The sequence below is a fragment of the Pongo pygmaeus genome, chromosome 2 (genome assembly GCF_028885625.2).
Source record: "Pongo pygmaeus isolate AG05252 chromosome 2, NHGRI_mPonPyg2-v2.0_pri, whole genome shotgun sequence".
NCBI lineage: Eukaryota > Metazoa > Chordata > Mammalia > Primates > Hominidae > Pongo > Pongo pygmaeus.
In genome coordinates this window covers 208,091,754-208,114,811 of record NC_085930.1, presented here as the reverse complement: position 1 = coordinate 208,114,811, position 23,058 = coordinate 208,091,754, and the positions used below count along the sequence as shown (strand labels likewise).

At 45.1% G+C, this 23,058-nt stretch overlaps 1 protein-coding gene across 1 annotated transcript; it reads left to right on the top strand.

Moving 5' to 3' along the window:
- Nucleotides 1-352: 352 nt before the first annotated feature.
- On the top strand, nt 353-1,406 carry LOC129033007 (putative uncharacterized protein FLJ44672). The gene is made up of 2 exons (XM_063661433.1): nt 353-389; nt 583-1,406. The coding sequence occupies exons 1-2, from the start codon at nt 353-355 to the stop codon at nt 1,404-1,406; spliced, it is 861 nt and encodes a 286-aa protein (XP_063517503.1).
- The last annotated feature ends 21,652 nt before the right edge of the window (nt 1,407-23,058 follow it).

Here is a 23,058-nt window from a genome sequence, read left to right as displayed (position 1 = left end):
CTCGCGGAGGCCCTCCGGAGGCCAAGCTCATACGTCACGGCGGCCTCTCCCAGCCTGGCGTTTGCTCCTTTGCAAGTGCTCCAGGCCCTGCACTTCCTCCAGTCGGCCTCTCCAGGCCCAGCTCTTCCTCCCGGCAGCCTCTACAGGCCCAGACTGTCATCAAGTCGGCCTGTCCTGCCTCCTGGCAGCCTCTGCAGGCCCAGACTGTCATCAAGTCGGCCTGTCCTGCCTCCCGGCGGCCTCTGCAGGCCCGGGGTGGCCAACTTGAGGACGACTTGGGCCTGTAGAGGCGGCTGGGAGGAAGAGCTGGGCCTGGAGAGGCCGACTGGAGGAAGTGCAGGGTCTGGAGCGCATGCAAGGGAGCAAACACCAGGCCGGGAGAGGCCGCCGTGACGCATGAGCTTGGCCTCTGGAGGGCCTCGGCGAGGCAGGGGCTGGGCCTGGAGAGGCCACCAGAGTCATGAGCTGGGCCTCAACAGGCCAGCGTGATGGAGGACCTCTCTCAGCGTGAGAGAGGGCAGTGTGAGGCAGGGGCTCACGCCTCTAGGCAGGGTGCCAGAGGCATGAGTTGGGCCTGAACAGGCCACCGTGAGGGAGGAGCTGGGCTGCACGCGGGCCGCCAGGAGGCAGGCAGGGACTTGGTCCCGGGAGGCCGCCGTGGGGCGACAGCTGGGTCTGAAGAGGCCCCTGGGAGGCAACAGCGGGGCCTGCAGAGGCTCTTCTCCAGCCAGAGCTGGGCCTGTACAGGCCACCGGGAGGCAGGACGTGGGCCTGAAGAGCTTGGCTGCAGAAACTTCGGGGCCTACAAACGCCAGCAGGAGCTGAGCCAAAAGAGCTTGCTTGCTGGGAGTCAGGAGCTGGGCTGGGAGACGCAGCCAGGAGGAACAGCTGGGCCTGCAGAGGCCACCATGAGGGAGGCAGAGGCTGGGCCTCCTCAAGTCGGCCTCTCCAGACCCACTTGCAGCCTCCCGGCATCCTCTCTGGGCCCAGTTCTTCCTCCCGGCTGCGTCTCCAGGCCCGATTCCGGCCTCCCAACAACCTCTTTGGACTCAGCTCCCGCCCAGCTCCCGGCGGCCCTGGTAGGCCCACAACTTCGTGAAGCCAAGCTCCCCAGGCCCAGCTCAGGCCTCACGGTGGCCTCTCCAGGCTCAGCTCCTGCCCTCCGACGGCGTCTCCAGGCTCCAAACGGCGTCGGGTCGGTGGGCTCCTCCTGGCCCAGCTTGGGCCTCCCGGCAACCTCTGCAGGCCCAAGTCATCCTGAAGTCGGCCTCTCCAGGCCCAGCTCCGGCCTCCCAGCAAGCAAGCTCTTTTGGCTCAGCTCCTGCCCAGCTTCCGCTGGCCTTTGTAGGCCCCGAACTTTCTCCAGCCAAGCTCTTCAGGCCCACCTCCTGCCTCCCGGTTCCTGAACTGGCCCAGTCCTGGCTGGAGAACAGCTTCTGCAGGCCCCGCTCTTGCCTCCCAGGGGCCTCTCCAGGCCTGGCTCTCGACCCACGGCGGCCTCCCGGGGCCAACTCCCTGCCTGCCTCCCGGCAGCCTGCGAGCGGCCCAGCTCCTCCCTCATGGTGGCCTGTTGAGGCCCAACTCATGCTTTTGGCACCCTGCCCAGAGGCGTGAGCCCCTGCCTCACACTGGCCTCTCTCACGCTAGGACTTCTCTCAGTGTGAGAGAGGATCTCAGCGTGAGAGAGGACCTGTGAGAGGACCTCTCTCAGCGTGAGAGAGGACCTGTGAGAGGACCTCTCTCAGCGTGAGAGAGGACCTGTGAGAGGACCTCTCTCAGCGTGAGAGAGGACCTGTGAGAGGACCTCTCTCAGCGTGAGAGAGTGCCCTCTCAGAGGACCTCTCACGCTGAGAGAGGACCCCTCTCAGAGGATGTCTCTCACGCTGAGAGAGGTCCTCCCTCACGCTGGCCTGTTGAGGCCCAATTCATGTCTCTGGCACCCTGCCCAGAGGCGTGAGCCCCTGCCTCACACTGGCCTCTCTCAGTGTGAGAGAGGATATGTTAGAGGACCTCTCAGTGTGAGAGAGGACCTCTTTCAGCGTGAGAAGGGACCTCTCTCAGCGTGAGAGAGGACCCCTCTCAGAGGACCTCTCTCAGCGTGAGAGAGGACCCCTCTCAGAGGACCTCTCTCAGCGTGAGAGAGGACCCCTCTCAGAGGACCTCTGTCAGCGTGAGAGAGGACCCCTCTAAGAGGACCTCTCAGTGTGAGAGAGGACCCCTCTCAGAGGGCCTCTCTCACGCTGGCCTGTTCAGGCCCAACTCATGCCTCTGGCACCCTGCCCAGAGGCGTGAGCCCCTGCCTCACACTGGCCTCTTTCACGCTGAGAGAGGTCCTCTCTCACGGTAGGACTTCTCAGTGTGAAAGAGGACCTCAGCGTGAGAGAGGACCTGTCAGAGGACCTCTCTCAGCGTGAGAGAGGACCTCTTTCAGCGTGAGAAAGGACCTCTCTCAGCGTGAGAGAGGACCCCTCTCAGAGGACCTCTCTCACGCTGACAGAGGTCCTCCCTCACGCTAGCTTGTTGAGGCCCAGCTCATGACTCTGGTGGCCTCTCCAGGCCCAGCCCCTGCCTGTTGGCTGGCGGCTTCTAGAGGCCCAGCCTCTACCTCAACAGTGGGCCCTCCAGGCCCATCTCTTGCCTCGCCGTGGCCTCCTTGGGCCAGGCTCCCGCCTCGGGACGGCCTCCGCAGGCCCAGCCCCTGCCTCGCCGAGGCCCTCCGGAGGCCAAGCTCATGCGTCATGGCGGCCTCTCCCGGCCTGGTGTTTGCTCCTTTGCATGCGCTCCAGGCCCTGCACTTCCTCCAGTCGGCCTCTCCAGGCCCAGCTCTTCCTCCCCGTGGCCTCTGCAGGCCCAGACTGTCGTCAAGTCGTCCTGTCCTGCCTCCCGGCGGCCTCTCCAGGCCTGGGGTGGCCAACTTGAGGACGACTTGGGCCTGTAGAGGCCGCTGGGAGGAAGACCTGGGCCTGGAGAGGCTGACTGGAGGAAGTGCAGGGTCTGGAGCGCATGCAAGGGAGCAAACGCCAGGCCGGGAGAGGCCGCCGTGACGCATGAGCTTGGCCTCTGGAGGGCCTCCGCGAGGCAGGGGCTGGGCCTGGAGAGGCCACCGGAGTCATGAGCTGGGCCTCAACAGGCCAGCGTGATGGAGGACCTCTCTCAGCGTGAGAGAGGCCAGTGTGAGGCAGGGGCTGACACCACTGGGCAGGGTGCCAGAGGCATGAGTTGGGCCTGAACAGGCCACCGTGAGGGAGGAGCTGGGCTGCACACGGGCTGCCGGGAGGCAGGCAGGGACTTGGTCCCGGGAGGCCACCGTGGGACGACAGCTGGGTCTGGAGAGGCGCCTGGGAGGCAACAGCGGGGCCTGCAGAGGCTCTTCTCCAGCCAGAGCTGGGCCTGTACAGGCCACCGGGAGGCAGGACGTGGGCCTGAAGAGCTTGGCTGCAGAAACTTCGGGGCCTACAAACGCCAGCAGGAGCTGAGCCAAAAGAGCTTGCTTGCTGGGAGTCAGGAGCTGGGCTGGGAGACGCAGCCAGGAGGAACAGCTGGGCCTGCAGAGGCCACCATGAGGGAGGCAGAGGCTGGACCTCCTCAAGTCGGCCTCTCCAGACCCACTTGCAGCCTCCCGGCATCCTCTCTGGGCCCAGTTCTTCCTCCCGGCTGCGTCTCCAGGCCCGATTCCGGCCTCCCAACAACCTCTTTGGACTCAGCTCCCGCCCAGCTCCCGGCGGCCCTGGTAGGCCCACAACTTCCTGAAGCCAAGCTCCCCAGGCCCAGCTCAGGCCTCACGGTGGCCTCGCCAGGCTCAGCTCCTGCCCTCCGAAACCGTCTCCAGGCCCCAAACGGCGTCCTGTTGGTGGACTCCTCTAGGCCCAGCTTGGGCCTCCCAGCGGCCTCTGCAGGCCCAAATCGTCCTGAAGTCGGCCTCTCCAGGCCCAGCTCTGGCCTCCCGGCAGCCTCTCCAGGCGCAACGCGTCCTCAATGAGGGCCCCTCTGGTGCCAGCTCCTGCCTGCCGTTGGCCTCTACAGGCCCGGCCTCTACCTCACAGTGGGCCCTCCAGGCCCACCTGTTGCCTGGCGCCGTGGCCTCCTCGGGCCAGGCTCCCACCTTGGGGCGGCCTCAGCAGGCCCAGCTCCTGCCTCCCGGACGCCAAGCTGGGACATCACGGTGGCATTTCGCGGCCTAGCGTTTGCTCCTTTGCATCCGCTCCAGGCACTGGACTTCCTCCAGTCGGCCTCTCCAGGCCCAGCTCTTCCTCCTGGCGGCCTCTGCAGGCCCAGACTGCCCTTGAGTCGGTCTCTCCAGGGCCAGCTCCGGCCTCCCGGCAGCCGCTGCAGGCCCAAGTCATCCTCAAGTTGGCCTGGAAGTGGGCCTGGAAGAGCTGCAAGTCAGCCTGCCCGGGCCCAGCTCTGTCCTCTCGGCAGCCTCTCCAGGTGCAAAACTTCCTCAAGTCAAGGCCGGTCGTGGTGGCTCACGCCTGTAATCCCAGCACTTTGGGAGGTCGAGGCGGGCGTTTCATGAGGTCAGGAGATCGAGACCATCCCGGCTAAAATGGTGAAACCCCGTTTCTACTAAAAATACAAAAAATTAGCCGGGTGCGGTAGCGGGCGCCTGTAGTCCCAGCTACTAGGGAGGCTGAGGCAGGAGAATGGCGTGAACCCGGGAGGCGGAGCTTGCAGTGAGCCGAGATAGCGCCACTGCACTCCAGCCTGGGCAAAAGAGCGAGGCTCTTCCCCTAATTCATTTTATGAGGCCAGCATCATCCTGATACCAAAGCCTGGCAGAGACACAACAAAAAAAGAGAATTTTAGACCAATATCCTTGATGAACATTGATGCAAAAATCCTCAATAAAATACTGGCAAACAGAATCCAGCAGCACATCAAAAAGCTTATCCACCATGATCAAGTGGGCTTCATCCGTGGCATGCAAGGCTGGTTCAATATACGCAAATCAATAAATGTAATCCAGCATATAAACAGAACTGAAGTCAAAAACCACATGATTATCTCAATAGATGCAGAAAAGGCCTTTGACAAAATTCAACAACCCTTCATGCTAAAAACTCTCAATAAATTAGCTATTGATGGGTCGTATCTCAAAATAATAAGAGCTATTTATGACAAACCCACAGCCAATATCATACTGAATGGGCAAAAACTGGAAGCATTCCCTTTGAAAACTGGCACAAGACAGGGATGCCCTCTCTCACCACTTCTATTCAACATAGTTTTGGAAGTGCTGGCCAGGGCAATTAGGCAAGAGAAGGAAATCAAGGGTATTCAATTAGGAAAAGAGGAAGTCAAATTGTCCCTGTTTGCAGATGACATGATAATATATCTAGAAAACCCCATTGTCTCAGCCCAAAATCTCCTTAAGCTGATAAGCAACTTCAGCAAAGTCTCAGGATACAAAATCAATGTACAAAAATCACAAGCATTCTTATACATCAATAACAGACAAACAGAGAGCCAAATCATGAGTGAACTCCCATTCACAATTGCTTCAAAGAGAATAAAATACCTAGGAATCCAACTTACAAGGGACATGAAGGACCTCTTCAAGGAGAACTACAAACCACTGCTCAAGGAAATAAAAGAGGATACAAACAAATGGAAGAATATTCCATGCTTATGGGTAGGAAGAATCAATATCATGAAAATGGCCATCCTTCCCAAGGTAATTTACAGATTCAATGCCATCCCCATCAAGTTACCAATGACTTTCTTCACAGAATTGGAAACAACTACTTTATAGTTCATATGGAACCAAAAAAGAGCCCGCATCACCAAGTCAATCCTAAGCCAAAAGAACAAAGCTGGAGGCATCACGCTACCTGACTTCAAACTATACTACAAGGCTACAGTAACCAAAACAGCATGGTACTGGTACCAAAACAGAGATATAGATCAATGGAACAGAACAGAGCCGTCAGAAATAATGCCACATATCTACAACTATCTGATCTTTGACAAACCTGACAAAAACACGAAATGGGGAAAGGATTCCCTATTTAATAAATGGTGCTGGGAAAACTGGCTAGCCATATGTAGAAAGCTGAAACTGGATCCCTTCCTTACACCTTATACAAAAATCAATTCAAGATGGATTAAAGACTTAAATGTTAGACCTAAAACCATAAAAACCCTAGAAGAAAACCTAGGCAATACCATTCAGGACATAGGCATGGGCAAGGACTTCATGTCTAAAACACCAAAAGCAATGGCAACAAAAGCCAAAATTGACAAATGGGATCTAATTAAACTAAAGAGCTTCTGCACAGCAAAGGAAACTACCATCAGAGTGAACAGGCAACCTACAAAATGGGAGAAAATTTTCACAACCTACTCATCTGACAAAGGGCTAATATCCAGAATCTACCATGAACTCCAACAGATTTACCAGAAAAAAACAAACAACCCCATCAAAAAGTGGGCGAAGGACATGAACAGACACTTCTCAAAAGAAGACATTTATGCAGCCAAAAAACACATGAAAAAATGCTCACCATCACTGGCCATCAGAGAAATGCAAATCAAAACCACAATGAGATACCATCTCACACCAGTTAGAATGGCAATCATTAAAAAGTCAGGAAACAACAGGTGCTGGAGAGGATGTGGAGAAATGGGAACACTTTTACACTGTTGGTGGGACTGTAAACTAGTTCAACCCTTGTGGAAGTCAGTGTGGCGATTCCTCAGGGATCTAGAACTAGAAATTCCATTTGACCCAGCCATCCCATTACTGGGTATATACCCAAAGGACTATAAATCATGCTGCTATAAAGACACATGCACACGTATATTTATTGCGGCATTATTCACAATAGCAAAGACTTGGAAGCAACCCAAATGTCCAACAATGATAGACTGGATTAAGAAAATGTGGCACATATACACCATGGAATACTATGCAGCCATAAAAAATGATGAGTTCACGTCCTTTGTAGGGACATGGATGAAATTGGAAATCATCATTCTCAGTAAACTATCACAAGAACAAAAAACCAAACACCGCATATTCTCACTCATAGGTGGGAATTGAACAATGAGAACACATGGACACAGGAAGGGGAACATCACACTTTGGGGACTGTTGTGGAGTGGGGGGAGAGTGGATGGATAGCATTGGGAGATATACCTAAAGCTAGATGACGAGTTGGTGGGTGCAGCGCACCAGCATGGCACATGTATACATATGTAACTTACCTGCACGTTGCGCACATGTACCATAGAGCCTAAAGTATAATAAGAAGAAGAAGAAGAAGAAAAAAAAAGAATGTATATTCTGCAGTTGTATGAAGCATGCTATAAATGTCAATTAGGTCAAAAAAAATGGAATAAACGGTGGTTTTCAAGGGCCAGGGAAAGGGGAAATGGAAAGTTGCTGATCAATGGTTATAAAATCTCAGTTATGCAAATTGAAAAATTTCTAGGCATCTGCTACCCAACATTGTTCGTATAGTGAACAACACTGTATTTTACATTTAAATTTTTGTTGAGGGTAGACCTCATGCTAATTTTCTTGCCACTATAAAATAAAAATTTTTTAAAAAGAAAAAAAAACTTCCTCAAGTCAGTCTCTCCAGGCCCAGCTCCTCCTGCCTCCCAGTGGCCTCTTTCGGCCCAGCCCAGCTCATGGCTCTCGGCGGACTTCCCAGGCCCTGGTTTTGACTTTCAGCGGCCTCTTCAGGCCCAGAACTTGACCTCCAGTCGGCCTTTGCAGGCCCGGCCTCCTGCCTCCCGAAGGCCTGCACGGGCCCGCTCTTGGCCTCACGGCAGACTCTCCATGCCCAGCTAGCTCTCGCCTCACTGCGGCCTCCCCATTCCCAAGCTCCTGCTTTTCGGCCGCTTCGGCAGGCCCAGCTCCCGCCTGCCAGTGGCCTCTTTAGGCCCAGCTCATTCCTCACAACGGCCTTTCCAGGCCCCGTTTTTCCCTTCCGGCAGCCTCTTGGCCTCTAATTTTTTTATCTTTTGTGTATAAATCCCAAAATATGAAATTTTGGAATATTTCCACCATTATATAAATATTTTGGTAGGTAACTTATTTGGAGTGAGTTTCTGCCCCAAGCCCGAATTTTTTATTTTATTTTCCTTATTATTTGGTGTTAAACAGGTTTAATGACGGTCATGGCAACTTTTTGGCACAATAAGAAATATCGCCCGTGATCAACGTGTTCTGTTCTGGGGAAGGGGGCAAAGGCAGGGTGAATCACTTTCTTAAAAAGTACAACTCAAGTTGAGAGTGCAGAGGGAATGGGGAGAAAACCCTCCCGCTGCCTGTGTCAAAGTGCAGGAGCCCCCACCCCCATACTCACCTGAGTCCAGCCCCTCTGGGGAAAGAAGGGATGCATGAACTCCCCCTGTTCCACAGGTGCCTCCCTGTGGCCCAAGGCCCTCTTCACACTCCATCTTGTAGCCCCAGCAGGAGCTATTTTCCGAAAAGTGAAAAGCTCTGAAGGTCCCACACTTCATGGTATGTACAGGGGCTCAGAGGAGGGAAACTGCCCAGCTTTCCCCTGGCACAGCTGCAGGGGTGGGGGGTGTATATAAGAGGAGCAGGCCTTGGCCAGGCATGGTGGCTCACGCCTGTAATCCCAGCACTTTGGGAGGTGGAGACAGGCGGATCACGATGTCAGGAGATCAAAATCAGCCTGGCCAAGATGGTGAAGCCCTGTCTGTACTAAAAATACAAAAATTAGCCGGATGTGGTAGCGTGCACCTGTAATCCCAGCTACCCGGAAGGCTGAGGCAGGAGAGTGGCATGAACCTGGCAGGAAGAGGTTGCCGTGAGCCAAGATTGCACCACTGCACTCCCGCCTGGGCGACAGAGCAAGACTGTGTCTCCAAAAAAAAAAAAAATTGAAGCAGGCCTTATTCCATCCCACCCAAACTGAAAGGATTAAATGGCTTTACCCGGCAGAAGATAACCATCCTGCCCTCCATTGCTACCCCCACATACTGTCCCTGTTCTCAGGGGGTACTGTGAGTCCTGGGATCTTCTTTGGGGTCACCCACCTGCCTGTGGTAGTTATGGAGGGACCCAGGTGTTGAGGCAGGGCTGGGGTGTCCCCTTCCAGCCAGGCTGTCCAGGCCCCAACTCTGGGGCAGAGGCAGTGGCAGGGCAGCCAGGGTTGCGCCAGAGCCTGAGCAGGGTGAGATGGGGTCAGGCAGGGCTGGGAGTCAGGGCAGGGGCAGCAGCAGTGGACCCGCTATGCACACATCTTCTTCTCCAAGGTTTGTGTGCAGAACATCCTGCCCATGCTGCCCCAGCAGCTTCAGTTGGCACCTGCCCTAGTCCAGCCTCTGGGACCCATGCAGTGGCTCCCAGCGGCCCTGCACCCACCACCAGCATCCATTTCATCTGCAGTTGAAGATCCGTGAGGTGCCCAGAAGATCATGTAGTCATCAATCCCACAGAGCAGCCCGCGAGGCTGAGGCTTCTCCCACTGGACCGTCCCCCAACTGGCACCACTGCTGCCCCTGCCCCTACTGTCAGCCTCACGTGACTCTCGGGCAGAGGCAGTGGTGGGGCAGCCAGGGCAGCGTCAGAGTCTGAGCCAGGTGAGGTGGGGTCAGGACCCCCGCAGGGCTGGGAGTCAGGGCAGGGGCAGAACAAACCTTGGAGGGGAAGATGTGTGCATAGTGGGCCTGGAGGGCGGCTGTGGCCTAGTGGACCGGAAGAAGCAGTGGGCCTGGAAGAGCTGCATGATCAGGGCCGGCACTGGTCCAGGGCGTGTGCAGTGAAGAGGACAGCGCCTTCTCGGTCTCCGGTTCCCTGAGCCTGCCCTCAGCTTCTCCACCTGTACAGACAAAGGGGAAGCTGTCCCCATCACACATGGCACACTTGGGGGTGTTGGGCTTTGGGCTGCAGCTGGAGCATCTTCTCATTTTGCATTTGGGCGTGGTGGGGTCCTCCAGTGTGGGATCCATGTCCGTGGTGTTCCCTCTGCCCTGACCCCCAAAGCCCAGTCAGTTTCTCCTCTTCAGGCTCTGCCCCCTGGGTGGCTCAGCCCAGCTCCTGCCTAGGAAAGCCTTAGTGTTGGGAGGGACCGCAATGACTGAGGGGCCTGGTAGCTCCAGGTCGCCCACACTTTCAGGTCTCTTGCACCAGAAGGTGGCAGGATCCATTGGGAGGAAACAGGTCGCCTTGGAAGGCGTCCCTGGGCCCCCATCCCCAGGGGTAGGGGCCGTAGGGGGCCCGCTCTGCTGCCCTGACCAGACTCCTGGGCTTGAGGGCTCCTGGGCCCAGTAAGAAGGAGGTGGGTGCCAGGGTTGAGGAGGAAGCATCCGAGTATGTGTAGGAGGAGGACGGGGTGGGACCATAGACTTTGCCAAAAACTGCAGGTGGATCGGGGGACCCTGGGGGCTCAGGATCCAGCAAGGGGCGGCAGGAGTAAAGGAGGAAAAAATGACAGGTGCAAATACCTTCCCACCAAAGCCCTTGTTGCCCTCTGGCTCCTCCCCAGAGCTGTCCCCACTCTCAGCCGGTCACCCACTCCTTGAACTTGAGATCAGTGTCAGTGGTGCTAAAGCCGTCATCAGCAATGACATCATCACCCCCTCCTCATGGATGACCATGTGTTCCTCATCACTCGCTATGTCCTCACTGGCCATGTGCTGGGAATGAGCAGCTCAGGTGGGCAGCTGAGTTTCATGTCCTTACATTTTAGTTATACTCCTTATAAAAAGCAACTATATAGTTGAACTTTTTAAAAAATTGAATTCCACAAATCTCTGTCTTTATGAAGACATTTAGTCAATTTCCAATTATTAGGTTTATTATTTTTTTTCTCTGCTGAATTGGAAATTATAAACTCAATAGTTGTTGTATGGTTGGTTATCCCTGAATTAATTTTAAAAGTCTAGAATTAGTTAACATCTTTCTATCTATACTGAGAACCAGTGAGATGCCAGAACCCTTTAAATATAAATATCCTTCATCTGACCTACATGACATTATATCTAGTACTTAAGCACAGAAAAGAACATAAATTGGCATTGTTATTGTTTCATAAATATAACATTTGCTAAAATATATAACAGCCTCTTGGCTCATCATTTTTAGAAACTGCCTTAGCAAAATTTGATTTCGATAGATAAAACACTCTTATTTTTTACTCTAAACAAGCCTTGTAACTTACTCATTTAGAAAAAACTGCTCAGCACATAATTTAAGTATATTGTTTGAGGCTTTAAATATAATTAATACTTTAGTATGTTCTCTTTCTTTAATGAAGTACTTAATTAGCCTTAACCCATTCATCTCTCAGATAAAGTTATGATTTTTAACACTTAATCTTTCTTGAAACAAGCGTTTATACTAAATGAGTAGATAGTAAACATCAATAGCAGTGAAAATTTATGTGCATATGTGTTTGTGCGTATATCGAAGATGATGTTCCCATGTGAATGCATTTTATTTAATTTTGTAACCAAGTATTTTAACTTTGAAATTCATTTTAAACCTTTTTTTCCCCTTTTTTTCCTCTCAAGTCTTAAGATGTAACCTTGAAACAGATTGTAGAAATATTTTTTCTTAGCCTTGAGATAAAGCCTTGAAATGTACTTCGAAACTCTGCTTCCCTGTTTCCCAGCAGACAGTCCCTTGCACCATACACACTTATCTAACTGCATGCTTGTTAAGAAATTCCAGGGTCTAATTTTATAACAAGCCAGGCAAGGAGGCCCAGCTGCGGAATTCTCCCCAACAAGGAGATTGCCTCAGGACAGATAATCTACAACCCAGCCACAACCGAGATGGTCCAGCCAGCACTCCAGGTGGACGGTGACTCAAGATAGCCTTTGGAACAAGATATTCAGACCTGCACCCTGCGTTTCTCCTGCTGGTTTCCATACCAAGTCTCTCCCTTTTAAACCCCTTCTCCCAAGACTAACATTTGAAATGGTCTTTTGGAGGCAAGAACCTGACCATTTCCCAACTGCTAGCATTTGAATGAAGTTGCTTTCCTTTCACTACACTTTGCTTCTTGTATTCTGGCCCTCGAGCAGTGAGCAGCTGGACTTGCATTCAGTTACAATTCTAAAAGGTTAATTTTGACAGCTTCTTTAATAAACACGTATATACACAGTCCCTGGGATTTTAAAATAACTGTTATATTTGCCTTTTTTAACCTTTCTAATTGGATATAATTATTTATATAATTATATATACAAATCTTAGATTCAGTGTGAAAGAATACATTACTTCATTTGCAAATCCTTCTTGTATTACTTTTGTAATCTATATGTTATGTGATGGTATATAATTCCTAATTCTGAAGTGCATGGCTTTTTCACTCTGGAATACTCCATCTTTCTTACAGGTATACAGCTCATTATTATTATTATTATTATTATTATTATTAGAGATGGAGTCTCACTCTGTTGCCGAGGCTGGAGTGCAGTGGCACGATCTCGGCTCACTGCCAGCTCTCCCTCTCAGGTTCACGCCATTCTCCTGCCTCAGCCTCCCGAGTAGCTGGGACTACAGGCGCCCACCACCACGCCTGGGTAATTGTTTATATTTTTCATAGAGATGGGGTTTCACCATGTTAGCCAGGATGGTCTCGATCTCCTGACCTCGTGACTGGCCTGCCTCGGCCTCCCAAAGTGCTGGGATTACAGGTGAGAGCCAGCTCATTATTTATTTCCAAACATACTGGCTTCTGAATGGTACTTTATAATAAATGTTTGTGAAGTGAAGGATAAATAAATACATAAATTAATATTTCAAAGTCATTAAAGTCTCCAAAATTAAGAATACAGTAACTACATGTGGTTTCTATTTGAGTGCTTATTTCTGTGGTTAATAACAATTACTTTTTTATGAAAAATTGACCATATATGGATTGATTGATTGTATATATATAAATTGATATAATGCCCTAAGATCCAAGGATCAGTGATTCAGTATATTGCAAACTGCACTACATAAACATTTAAAGAATTTAGGATTATTCTGTTTAACTTGATTGAATAACTGAGTTTTTAGTATTAAATGCCTTACCTGATTCTTACCATTTGCATGCCATTCTTTCTAAAAGTTAAATTTGCTTGCCTCCCATATGCAAGTGTAGGATAGTTCTAGCCTCCAGGAAAAAAATCTAACATTTTAGCAGAAGAAATTTAAGGAGCACCTCACCAATATTAGGCAATACCCTGACTACTAATGACTCCAACTTGTGCTCATCCTGGTTACCCATTTTGCTGCTGACATTTTGTTCCTACCTTGTATTCTCTTTTAATAACCATAACCTTATCTAAGAATTGGGTTTTGAATTATTCATTGCTTTTGATAAACTCAACTCCTCTACTAAGTCTGTAGAAGACTGTCCCTGTCCGTGAACTAGGCCTATGACTGTGACACTCTCCTTAAGATGTTTAACAGAATCCGTTCCTCCTGAAACACAGTGGGGTTTGGAGTCAGACACACCTGAGACAGAATTCTAATTTAGTTTCTTTCAAAGTAATTTCTAATTTACTTTCTTTCATTAATGCAGATCCATTTATTAAATTACTTGAACTCCAGTTTTGTATAAAAGAAAGCAGTGTAAAATATTGTTTCTACAATTGCTATTAATTATAACTATAGTAGTACTGCTTATAACATGCTAGGACCTATTTTAAGCATTTTACATGTTGATAATTGCATTCTCATGACAACATTTTGAAGCAGATATTCTTAGGAATTTTTCAATCACCAAATGAGATAACCTGTGTAACTTTGCTGGAATATAGTAAACATTCAACAGTTTAATAAATGTTATTCCCTCTTACTTAAACAAATGAACTATATTTGGCAAGCATGTAAGTGTGTACATTATCAGACTTTGAACAATCAAAAATAAATAAAACATCCACTTAAAAAGCCAAGTATTTTCCCTCCTATTTTTTTCCATTTTAATCTCTAAATTTCCACCAGCATTTTTCTGACACACATGCTAATATTTCCTCATTAACAACAAAACACAAAAACTACATAAAGTAACTTTTCTTATGTTTGTTATCTTCTGTAACTCCCATCCTCACTGAATTCCCTTCTCTTTGACAGTAAAACTTCTAAAATAATTTGTATTTTATTCCAGCTGCTATCCTCTTCCATCAATTAGCTCAAGCCTTGAGTCATGACATTTCCCAGAGAGTCCACAAGAATTTCTCTCTGAAGTCATGGAAGAAACTTTAAAAGCAGTGGGTTTTTCGTTTCATTTTTCTTAATGCAAGTGTAGGATAGTTGAAGTCTCCAAATAGCGACCCTGCTTTCTTTCACTGCATGGGCTTCTATGACGCTACTCACTTTCCACCTTGTCTTGCTTCTCTGGCCGCACCTTTCCTTGGTCTTATTACTGCTTTCTCAGTGAAGCTATTCTCAAGGATTATCTTCACATTTTCTCTCTTTTCCTCCTACACTCTATCTTTCTCAGAGTTGTAACCATAATCTCTGTAATTTCTGAAACACTGTCTTCGTTTGTATGTCTCATGAGACTTTTTTCTGTTTTTAAATAAATGTTTCCCCACTCCTTTGGTTGACTGTATTTATTTATTTATCTATTTATGTATTTTGAGATAGATTCTTGTTCTGTCGCCAGGCTAGAGTGCAGTGGCGTGATCTCGGTTCACTGCAGCCTCTGCCTCCCGGGTTCAAGCAATCCTCCTGCCTCAGCCTCCTGAGTAGCTGGGATTACAGGCACCTGACACCACACCCGGCTAATTTTTGTAGTTTTAGTAGAGATGGAGTTTCACCATGTTGGCCAGGATGGACTTGATCTCCTGACCTCGTGATCTGGCCACCTTGGTCTCCCAGCATGCTGGGATTACGGGCATGAGCCACCTCGCCCGGCCTGGCTGACCCCTAAGAACCACTGCTTTCTGATTCTGACTAGATTATTCATCAGTCTCCAAAATCTCTGAACCTTTGGTTGCTTGTAATTTCTTTCTCCCATCTCTGGCCATGCAAGTAAGCCCACCTTTGGGGCACATAATTTGTGATTCACTCGGTATACATTCGCATCATTTTACCAGTCTCATCAGATTCACTGTCATGAACCTTAAGAGGTAAAACTTCTTTCCAGAGTCTCTTATAGGAAGGGATGATCATATGACACATTTCTGAAAAATGACAGAAAACTGGAAATGTGCCGGGCATAGGAGGGCAAATTTGCTCTACTAATACAGGTGTCAAACTTCCCATTTTCTTTTTCTCCCCTGCTGTCTAAATAATGTTGTAATGGCTGGAGCTTCAACATCCATCTGACAGTATGAAGAATAGAGAAAGGAAATTTAGCCCCAGCATCCTCAAGCTGGTGAACCAAAGCCAGGCACTATCTGGCTGTGAGCACTTTTCATAAGAGGAAAAATTTCAGCGAATCCCCCTATGTTTAGCTGAAATGTGTCACATGCAGATCAATGTGATCTCTAACGAGCATAGTACCCTTTAGTATCCAGCTTAAATTCTGATCATTTCCCTCCAGCCCAAAGTCATTGCTCCCTCTTAAGTTTCCTTCTTTTCGTGTAGGAAAAGATACACTGGCTTTGTCAACAGGGATCAGAATTAGGATTCTGCCACTTAGGTGCTAACCAGATTATGCAATTTATTCTCTGTTCTTCTGTACATGCTTTTAGAATGGAAAAGAAACATCTGGAAGGTTTAATGTTAAGGGATGAAGGAGAAAATGGAAAACTGCATGACATTTAAAGGAATCTTCCTAAGAAAGGCATGGAGTGAGCCATATAGACATGCTTTTCTTAGGTAACTCTGCCAGATACAAGCTGCTTAAGGGTAGGCAGCATTTCACATGTAAAGTGGGGGTAACAATAAAATTTTCTAATAATTTATATTAAGTTACTATTATTAATTGACAGTTGATTGTATGTCTAGCACTCTCCAAGTTAAAGATATAGGGCCGGGCGTAGTGGTTCATGCCTGTAATCGGCACTTTTAGAGGCTGAGGTGGGCGGATCTCTTGAGGTCTGGAGTTTGAGACCAGACTGGTCAACAAGGTGAAATCCCATCTCTGCTAAAAATACAAAATTAGCCGGGCATGGTGGTGGGCACCTGTAATCCCAGCTACTCAGAAGGCTGAGGAAGGAGAATCACTTGAACCTGGGAGGTGAAGGTTACAGTGACCCATGATCATGCCAGTGCACTCCAGCCTGGGTAACAAGAGTGAAAATCCATCTAAAAAATTAATTTAAAAAATTTTAAAAAAAGATATAGCTTAATTCTGACAGCAATTTCATGCATTAGGAACTACTATCTTATTGTGAAGAAAAAATAAATGAGGACTCAAGATATATAATTTGTCCAAGGACACAAAGTCAGAGTGCACAGTGATAAAATTATGATCCCCGCCACTCATTTCATATGATAAAACTTATTAGGTAAATGCAAAGTATTGGGAAAGCATCATGTTTCTTGTGGCATTTTCTGCCTCCTAACTCTGAATCGCCATCCTTGTCAATCAGGCACCATGTACCGTATCTTCTTTGTTTAACAATTTATCTCTTTGAAGGCCAATGACTTCAAATTACCCTATTTTTGCATCCCCCAGGGCCTTGCACAAAAACATTCAGTAAATTTTCCTGACTAAATAAAATGCTACATTAAAAAGCCAGAAAATTGTGGTATCCTGAAAATTATAAATTTTGAAATGTTGACCATGATTTATTTCTCATATTTTTTCATTAGCATATATATGTGTGTGTATATACATATATAATTCATTAATAGATTTAAAATTTTCTTAGAAATTTAAAATTTCTTAAAAATTTCTTAGAAATTTAAAATTTTCTTAGAGACTCTTGTCACCAGTATATCCGTATTTAAAAGATATTTGTTCATGTCAAATCAATTGAACTATTTTCTATATTTTCTCAATGTTTCCTCTTGCTATAAAATATTTTTCTGGTGGTGCTATACTATATAACTGTATCATTTGACCCTTCAGAGTACAATAGCAACATTCTAATAAAAAATAAATGTAATAGAATTAAATGAATTTATTATACAGATAAGTCACAGTGATGTGGGGATGACATAAATTGATTTTTTAAGAATTTTTTTGGTTAATATTTAAAATTCTTATGTGTTTTGTTAAAGCTACTAAGTTTAATATATGCAACACAATATGGAGTAAAATGATTTTAGCCTTAAAGAGTGTGTTTTTGGCCGGGTGCGGTGGCTCACGCCTGTAATCCCAGCACTTTGGGAGGTCAAGGTGGGTGAATCACCTGAGATCGGGAGTTCAAGACCAGCCTGACCAACATGGAGAAACCCCATCTCTACTAAAAATACAAAATAAGCCAGGTGTGGTGGTGCATGCCTGTAATCCCAGCTACTTGGGAGGCTGAGGCAGGAGAATCACTTGAACCCGGGAGGTGGAGGTTGTGGTGAGCCGAGATTGCACCATTGCACTCCAGCCTGGGTAACAAGAGCGAAACTCCACCTTAAAAAAAAAAAAAGAGAGAAAGCGTTTTTATGTATGACTATATGCTTTTATTTAAAGATGATGTAAAATCTTTTGTATGATGGCAACATCTTCAAATTTGAAGAGTGGCTTTCTTGGAATTTAGCCTGAATCTATAAATATTTGGTATATATAAAATAATTTAAGTAAACATGTGTTTACTCAAACAGACCTAACCTTATTTCTACACTTAGAATTTGATAATCTGCTTTATTTTAATATACCTGTAATATTTCTTAATTTTGGTCACACTTTTGAACTTTGACTTCTGGTCCCTTGGCCCTCCAGTTTCTCTCTGTTTAGAGTCCTACAAAAATTCAGAATTTAAAAACATCCTTCATAATTGAGAACTAGTTGAAACCTATCAGCTTGCACTGTGGACATTTTTCAAATCTCAATTATATAAACAAAAAAAGAGGGAGTTCTTCTACTACATCTTAGAGAAGCCTTATATAAAATCTGTCTCTTTTTCCTCTTTGTAATATATTCTGCTGCAGTACATTTTGTTTTTAAATTTCTTAGCAACCAAGATAAATATTTTTGTATCTGAATGGTTCAGTAAGTACTTCACCTGATTATCGTTCTGCTCAAAAAGGACTCAGAGATTTATAGTATAAGATAATTCAGCTCCAATAGGTGCCTACATTGTTTCCTCAGGCACAGGAAGGGAATTCAGTTCAATGCTTAAATGCCTTCTTAAAGGATTAGATGATATTAAACAAACAAACAAAAAACAAGAAAGCAAACAGAAGATACATTTGCCATGTAGACAGCGTATACATGAAATACATGTGATAGGATATTAAAAGATATGTCCCCTGTCATTTCAATTTGAACTGAGGCACAGAAATGGGAACAATTGGTGATAAATATCTTGATAATTTATTCAGGACTTGCTGAGGGATTGACCCAAGGTTGGTTCTTCAGATTTTATCCCATCATCTACCTAAAGCTTATCTACAAATACAGAAACATGTATAGACAGTATTTATTGGAAATAATTGTCGGAATGTTAAATATTTCTCCCTTACACCTCAAACTTCTTCAAATCAATTCGATCAACCACCTAGAGGTCTGCATGTAGTGAATTTGGTATGTGACTCTGACATCGACACTTTTAAAAGTAAAGCTGAGGAGAAAGATGAAAATGGCAGAGAATTAGAGACAGGAAGCAAGAAGCACTAATAAGAAGGGTAAGGAACAAGTGTGTTAGCTCTTTTCAGGGTCCAAGAGGACCCTGGTAAACAAAGAGACATGAATTATCTTGAAGGTTACACTGATGAGAGGAGTGTATAGACTCCATCAGGAGTCTTTTTGTGGTGTAAGACCAGAAGCAGGAAGTGAGAAGAGAATACAGAAGGTACATTGACCTTTTCACAAAATATTGCAGTGAGAGCTTCCCACGTGGGGGAGTTTCAGAACAACCCACAGAATAGTCCATTGGGAGACAGACATATTTGGGCATCTATCCCAGCTAAGACACCAATGCCAGATGTCAGATACACTAGTCACTTTTGAGTTGGCTTTTATTTTTAGGGAAACTCCTCTCTGAATTTGAGTACAGGAGAAATATTAAAGGACAATTATTATTAAAGAGTTGGAAAGAAAAGACAAAAGAAAGTGACCATGTGCCCCTTCTTTATGTAGGTTTCTGAAACTGAATCATGATAAAGTTGGGGTAGGGAGAGAAGCATTGAACTGAATGAAAAACTCACATTTTCCTTTAAATAACAATGAATATTTTAATGCCCCCAAATTAGACCTCAATATCTAAAATAAGCACACTTGCCACAAGGTCTGCCACAAATATTGTCCAAGCAGAAAAGGGAGATCTACTATTTTATGTTTCAAAGACAGTGGCATGAGGAAAAACTAAGTTTCATGATTTTACTTGTAGCAACTCCACTCATTCAATAAACACATATATGAAAACATGGCACAAAATAAAATTAAAATACCCTAAATAATAGTTGTTTCTTTGTCTTATCAATTAAATGTCTGCTGGAGCCATCTGGATGGTCCAGATTTGCTAGTAATCTTGAGTTAGTTTATTTACACTCTGAGGGATAAGGCTATGTTCAGTCAGATGGTGTGAAATTTCTACAGCTGGTGCAACTTTCTATGCACAGTCATGCCTGTAAAGATGTTTCATCTGAGAACATCTCAGGCAATGGCTGTCAGCCACTGTGTAGATTCCCTACCCAAAAAACCCTGTGACTAGTACACAAGGAGATCCCTTACACTGCACTTTCAGCTGTGCCCAACAGATTCCATTCCTATTTTCTTCTATTTTCTCTCATGAGTAATCTCTATTAAATATTCTCCAAGGAAACTATTCTAAGCCAATTAAAGATGGTCAAAGAATTAAATTGCATATTCCTGGATATCATGAATAATCTTCTAAGATTTTTGATGCAACATTGTTATGGTCTCATGTGAAATTTATCAATAACTTAATCACAACAGTTGTCTGTAATAGCCCTAAGAATATTTGTGTCCAATAATCACAGTGCATAACAACCACTTGGCATAGTATTACATTCATGAAGTTGAATAAATGTCCTAAGAAAAATACAAATTGGGTTGAGGAAGCACTTATAAATAATATCCAGTTCATTTTTGTTTTGACCCATGATATAGTTTGGCTGTGCTCCCACCCAAATATCATCTTGAATTGTAGTTCCCATAATCCCCATGTATGGTGGGAGGGACAAAATAGGAGGTAATTCAGTCATGGGGGTGGTTTCCCCCATGCTATTCTTGTGATAGTGAGTAAGTACTCAGGAGATCTGATGGTTTTATAAGGGGCGTCCCCCTTCACTTGGCTCTCAATTCTCACCTTCCTGGCACAATGTGAAGAACATGTTCATCCCCAGGTCTGCCATGATTGTAAGTTTCCTAAGGCTTTCCCAGACATGCAGAACTGTAAGTCAATTAAACCTCTTTCCTTTATAAATTACCCAGCCTTGGGGATGTCTTTATTAGTAGTGTGAGAACAGACTAATACAATGCACATAAATCAATTGTTTTTTACTTCAGTGAGATTCATATTCAACATTTTCCAAAGAAAACAAAAAGGAATTTTCTCAAGGGCTTAGAAAATTTACTATTTTTAAATCACTGAAATATATCACACCTATCATCTACTTCTGTGTTTTCAAATATTTGACATATTTCAGAAAAAGAAAATGGTGGTAATAAAATTCTGGTGCTATAAGCAAAATTCAACAGTGGCAAGGAAATTAGTCTCTAAGAATAAATTCAGGACACCCTTTTTCATGGTGTCCTTTGACTCAAAGTCTGTACCCTTGTGGAAACCTGTTGTTTCATCTATTTCTGGGCTACATATCCCTCTTATAGATGATGTGCAGGAATATATAAGAAGTGTGGCACTGTTTTAAGGACCACCTGGAAACAGGGGTCAAGTCTTTACCAAAAACGTGGGATGTCAACGTCTTGGTTAAAAAAAATTTCTTCTATCCACAAACTGGGGAAAAAACTTGAAAAATGAAAACTATGAGACCTTGTCATTTGAGCATTTTTACTTCTATGCTAGACAATGATTTAGCTAAAGCAAAAGTGCATAAACATCTGAAATTTATTGTTTCATCTTACAGACAGAGCTTTGAATGTACTTAAAAGGAAACAGAATCACAGGGCAGTTTGTTTCTGAAGATGTGTCTAAATTGGTTTTAATTACAATATAAGAAAATAGCTAAAATTTATCAAATGCTCACTGTGGTGGTTAATACTGAGTGTCAACTTGATTAGATTGAGGGATACAAAGTATTAATCCTGGGTGTGGCTGTGTGGGTGTTGAGCAAAAGAGATTAACATTTGAGTCAGTGGCCTGGGGAAGGCAGATCCACCCTTAATCTGATGGGCACAATCTAATCAGCTTCCAGTGAATATAAAGCAATCAGAAAGACATGAAAAGATGAGATGGGTCTAGCCTCCCAGCCTACATCATCCTCCTGTGCTGGATGCTTCCTAATACTATGTGCCACGGATACTTCTCAACATTTATAAAGCAGGTTTAAGTGGTCATGTAATTGCCTGACTTTAGGTTTTCCTCTGCCTTCCTTTCTGAAATATTTACTTGATATATGGTATAATTTCCAAGACAATACTGCCACAGTTCTTAATTATATTAGGAGAAAGATATCCATAAAAATACCTAGATCTTAAGGCATATTCTAGTAAACATCTATTAAGCTATAGTAAATGTAAAGCAGAGAAGAAAAAAGTCCTGTCTAAATGCATTAAGGGAGCTACATACAGACACTTGTATCTGGGTCTGAAAAGCTGAATAGGATGTGGATTTAGACCCATGTGTACAAAATGTTTTTAGACAGAAAGATCTGATGTAAAACTGACAAGAGACAAGAAAATGCCATGCACATATAAGCAAAGGTGAATTTCCATGTGAGATATAATTGTGCACAAGGAAATCACTATGTGTTTCTGAGAAATATTGAGAGTTAAGGTGAGAAAAGTACTCTAGAGTCAGGGCTTGGTGGGCCTTAATGTCACAGTGTGCAAGTAGGACTTTAGGTTGCTTTATTTAGGGCTACTGGAGGTAACTGAGATGTTCTTAGGAAAGGTGAGTATAGCAGTGACATACCAAATGCACTGTGCTAAAGATTGTCTCATAATGGATTTTATTATACCACACATAGGACAAAAGCTACCTGGCTCTGGAAATGTTAAGAAAGGATCAAATGCTCTGTTAATTAGTGCTTACACATTTGTTAATTTTTTAAATATGCCTTGCATGATTAGGAATAAAATTATTACTTCTGTTCTAAAATCTAGATTCTCTTCACCATTTTTAAATAAATAAAACCAATAGTATAAAATCCCATATATACTTGGAAAATATATCATCTTAAATTCATTCTTCTCTTCCATCTCTATGCAATATACAGTTAGTATTTTCATCAAGCATGTATTTATATTCTCATAAACCAGAAAAGCTGTGTAGTACACTTGAATGTATTGAAATATTTTAAAGGTGACATATTTTAAGACATGTGAAAAACTTTCTTGAACAATTTTAGTAACAATCTGTGTAGTTGTAGTATCCTATTAAATGACCAGTCTGTTAAAGTCTTTCTTTAAATGACACCTTGTATATGACATTTTTGTCCTATGATTTCTTAAAGATTATAGAATCTGAATGAATAATGAAAGACTATTTTTATAGATCTTTGAGAGTGAAAAACTATTTTTAAGTCTACTGACTTGCACATGTATAGGAGGCAAGAAAATATAGACAGGATTTCCCATTACCAAAGCATATAATGTGGGAAGATTTCCTATTTGTCAGATGTAAGATTCCTGTTGCTTCACTTATATCTAGAGTCCATCCAATAGCATTTACAAATGTTTAATAGCAGGAAGTACATAATTAAGGAGAATTGGCACAATGGAAATATAATTTTTTCTGGGAAGATAATATATCATGCTGAGTAAAAGTGAATGTTAATTTATCAATTAGATTGCAATCTGACAAACCAGTTGAGAGATGATTATTTGCTCTTAGGAGAAAGCCCAGAAGGTATTTGAACTTATCAGAAGGACCCAGAAGTAGGAT

What these genes read in the sequence shown, in the direction of transcription:
- LOC129033007 (XM_063661433.1), top strand. Translation starts at nt 353, where the DNA reads ATGCAAGGGAGCAAACACCAGGCCGGGAGAGGCCGCC. An exon ending in CCAGGCCGGGAGAGGCCGCC is followed by an intron (nt 390 to 582) that starts GTGACGCATGAG and finishes GGGCCTGAACAG; the next exon opens with GCCACCGTGAGGGAGGAGCT.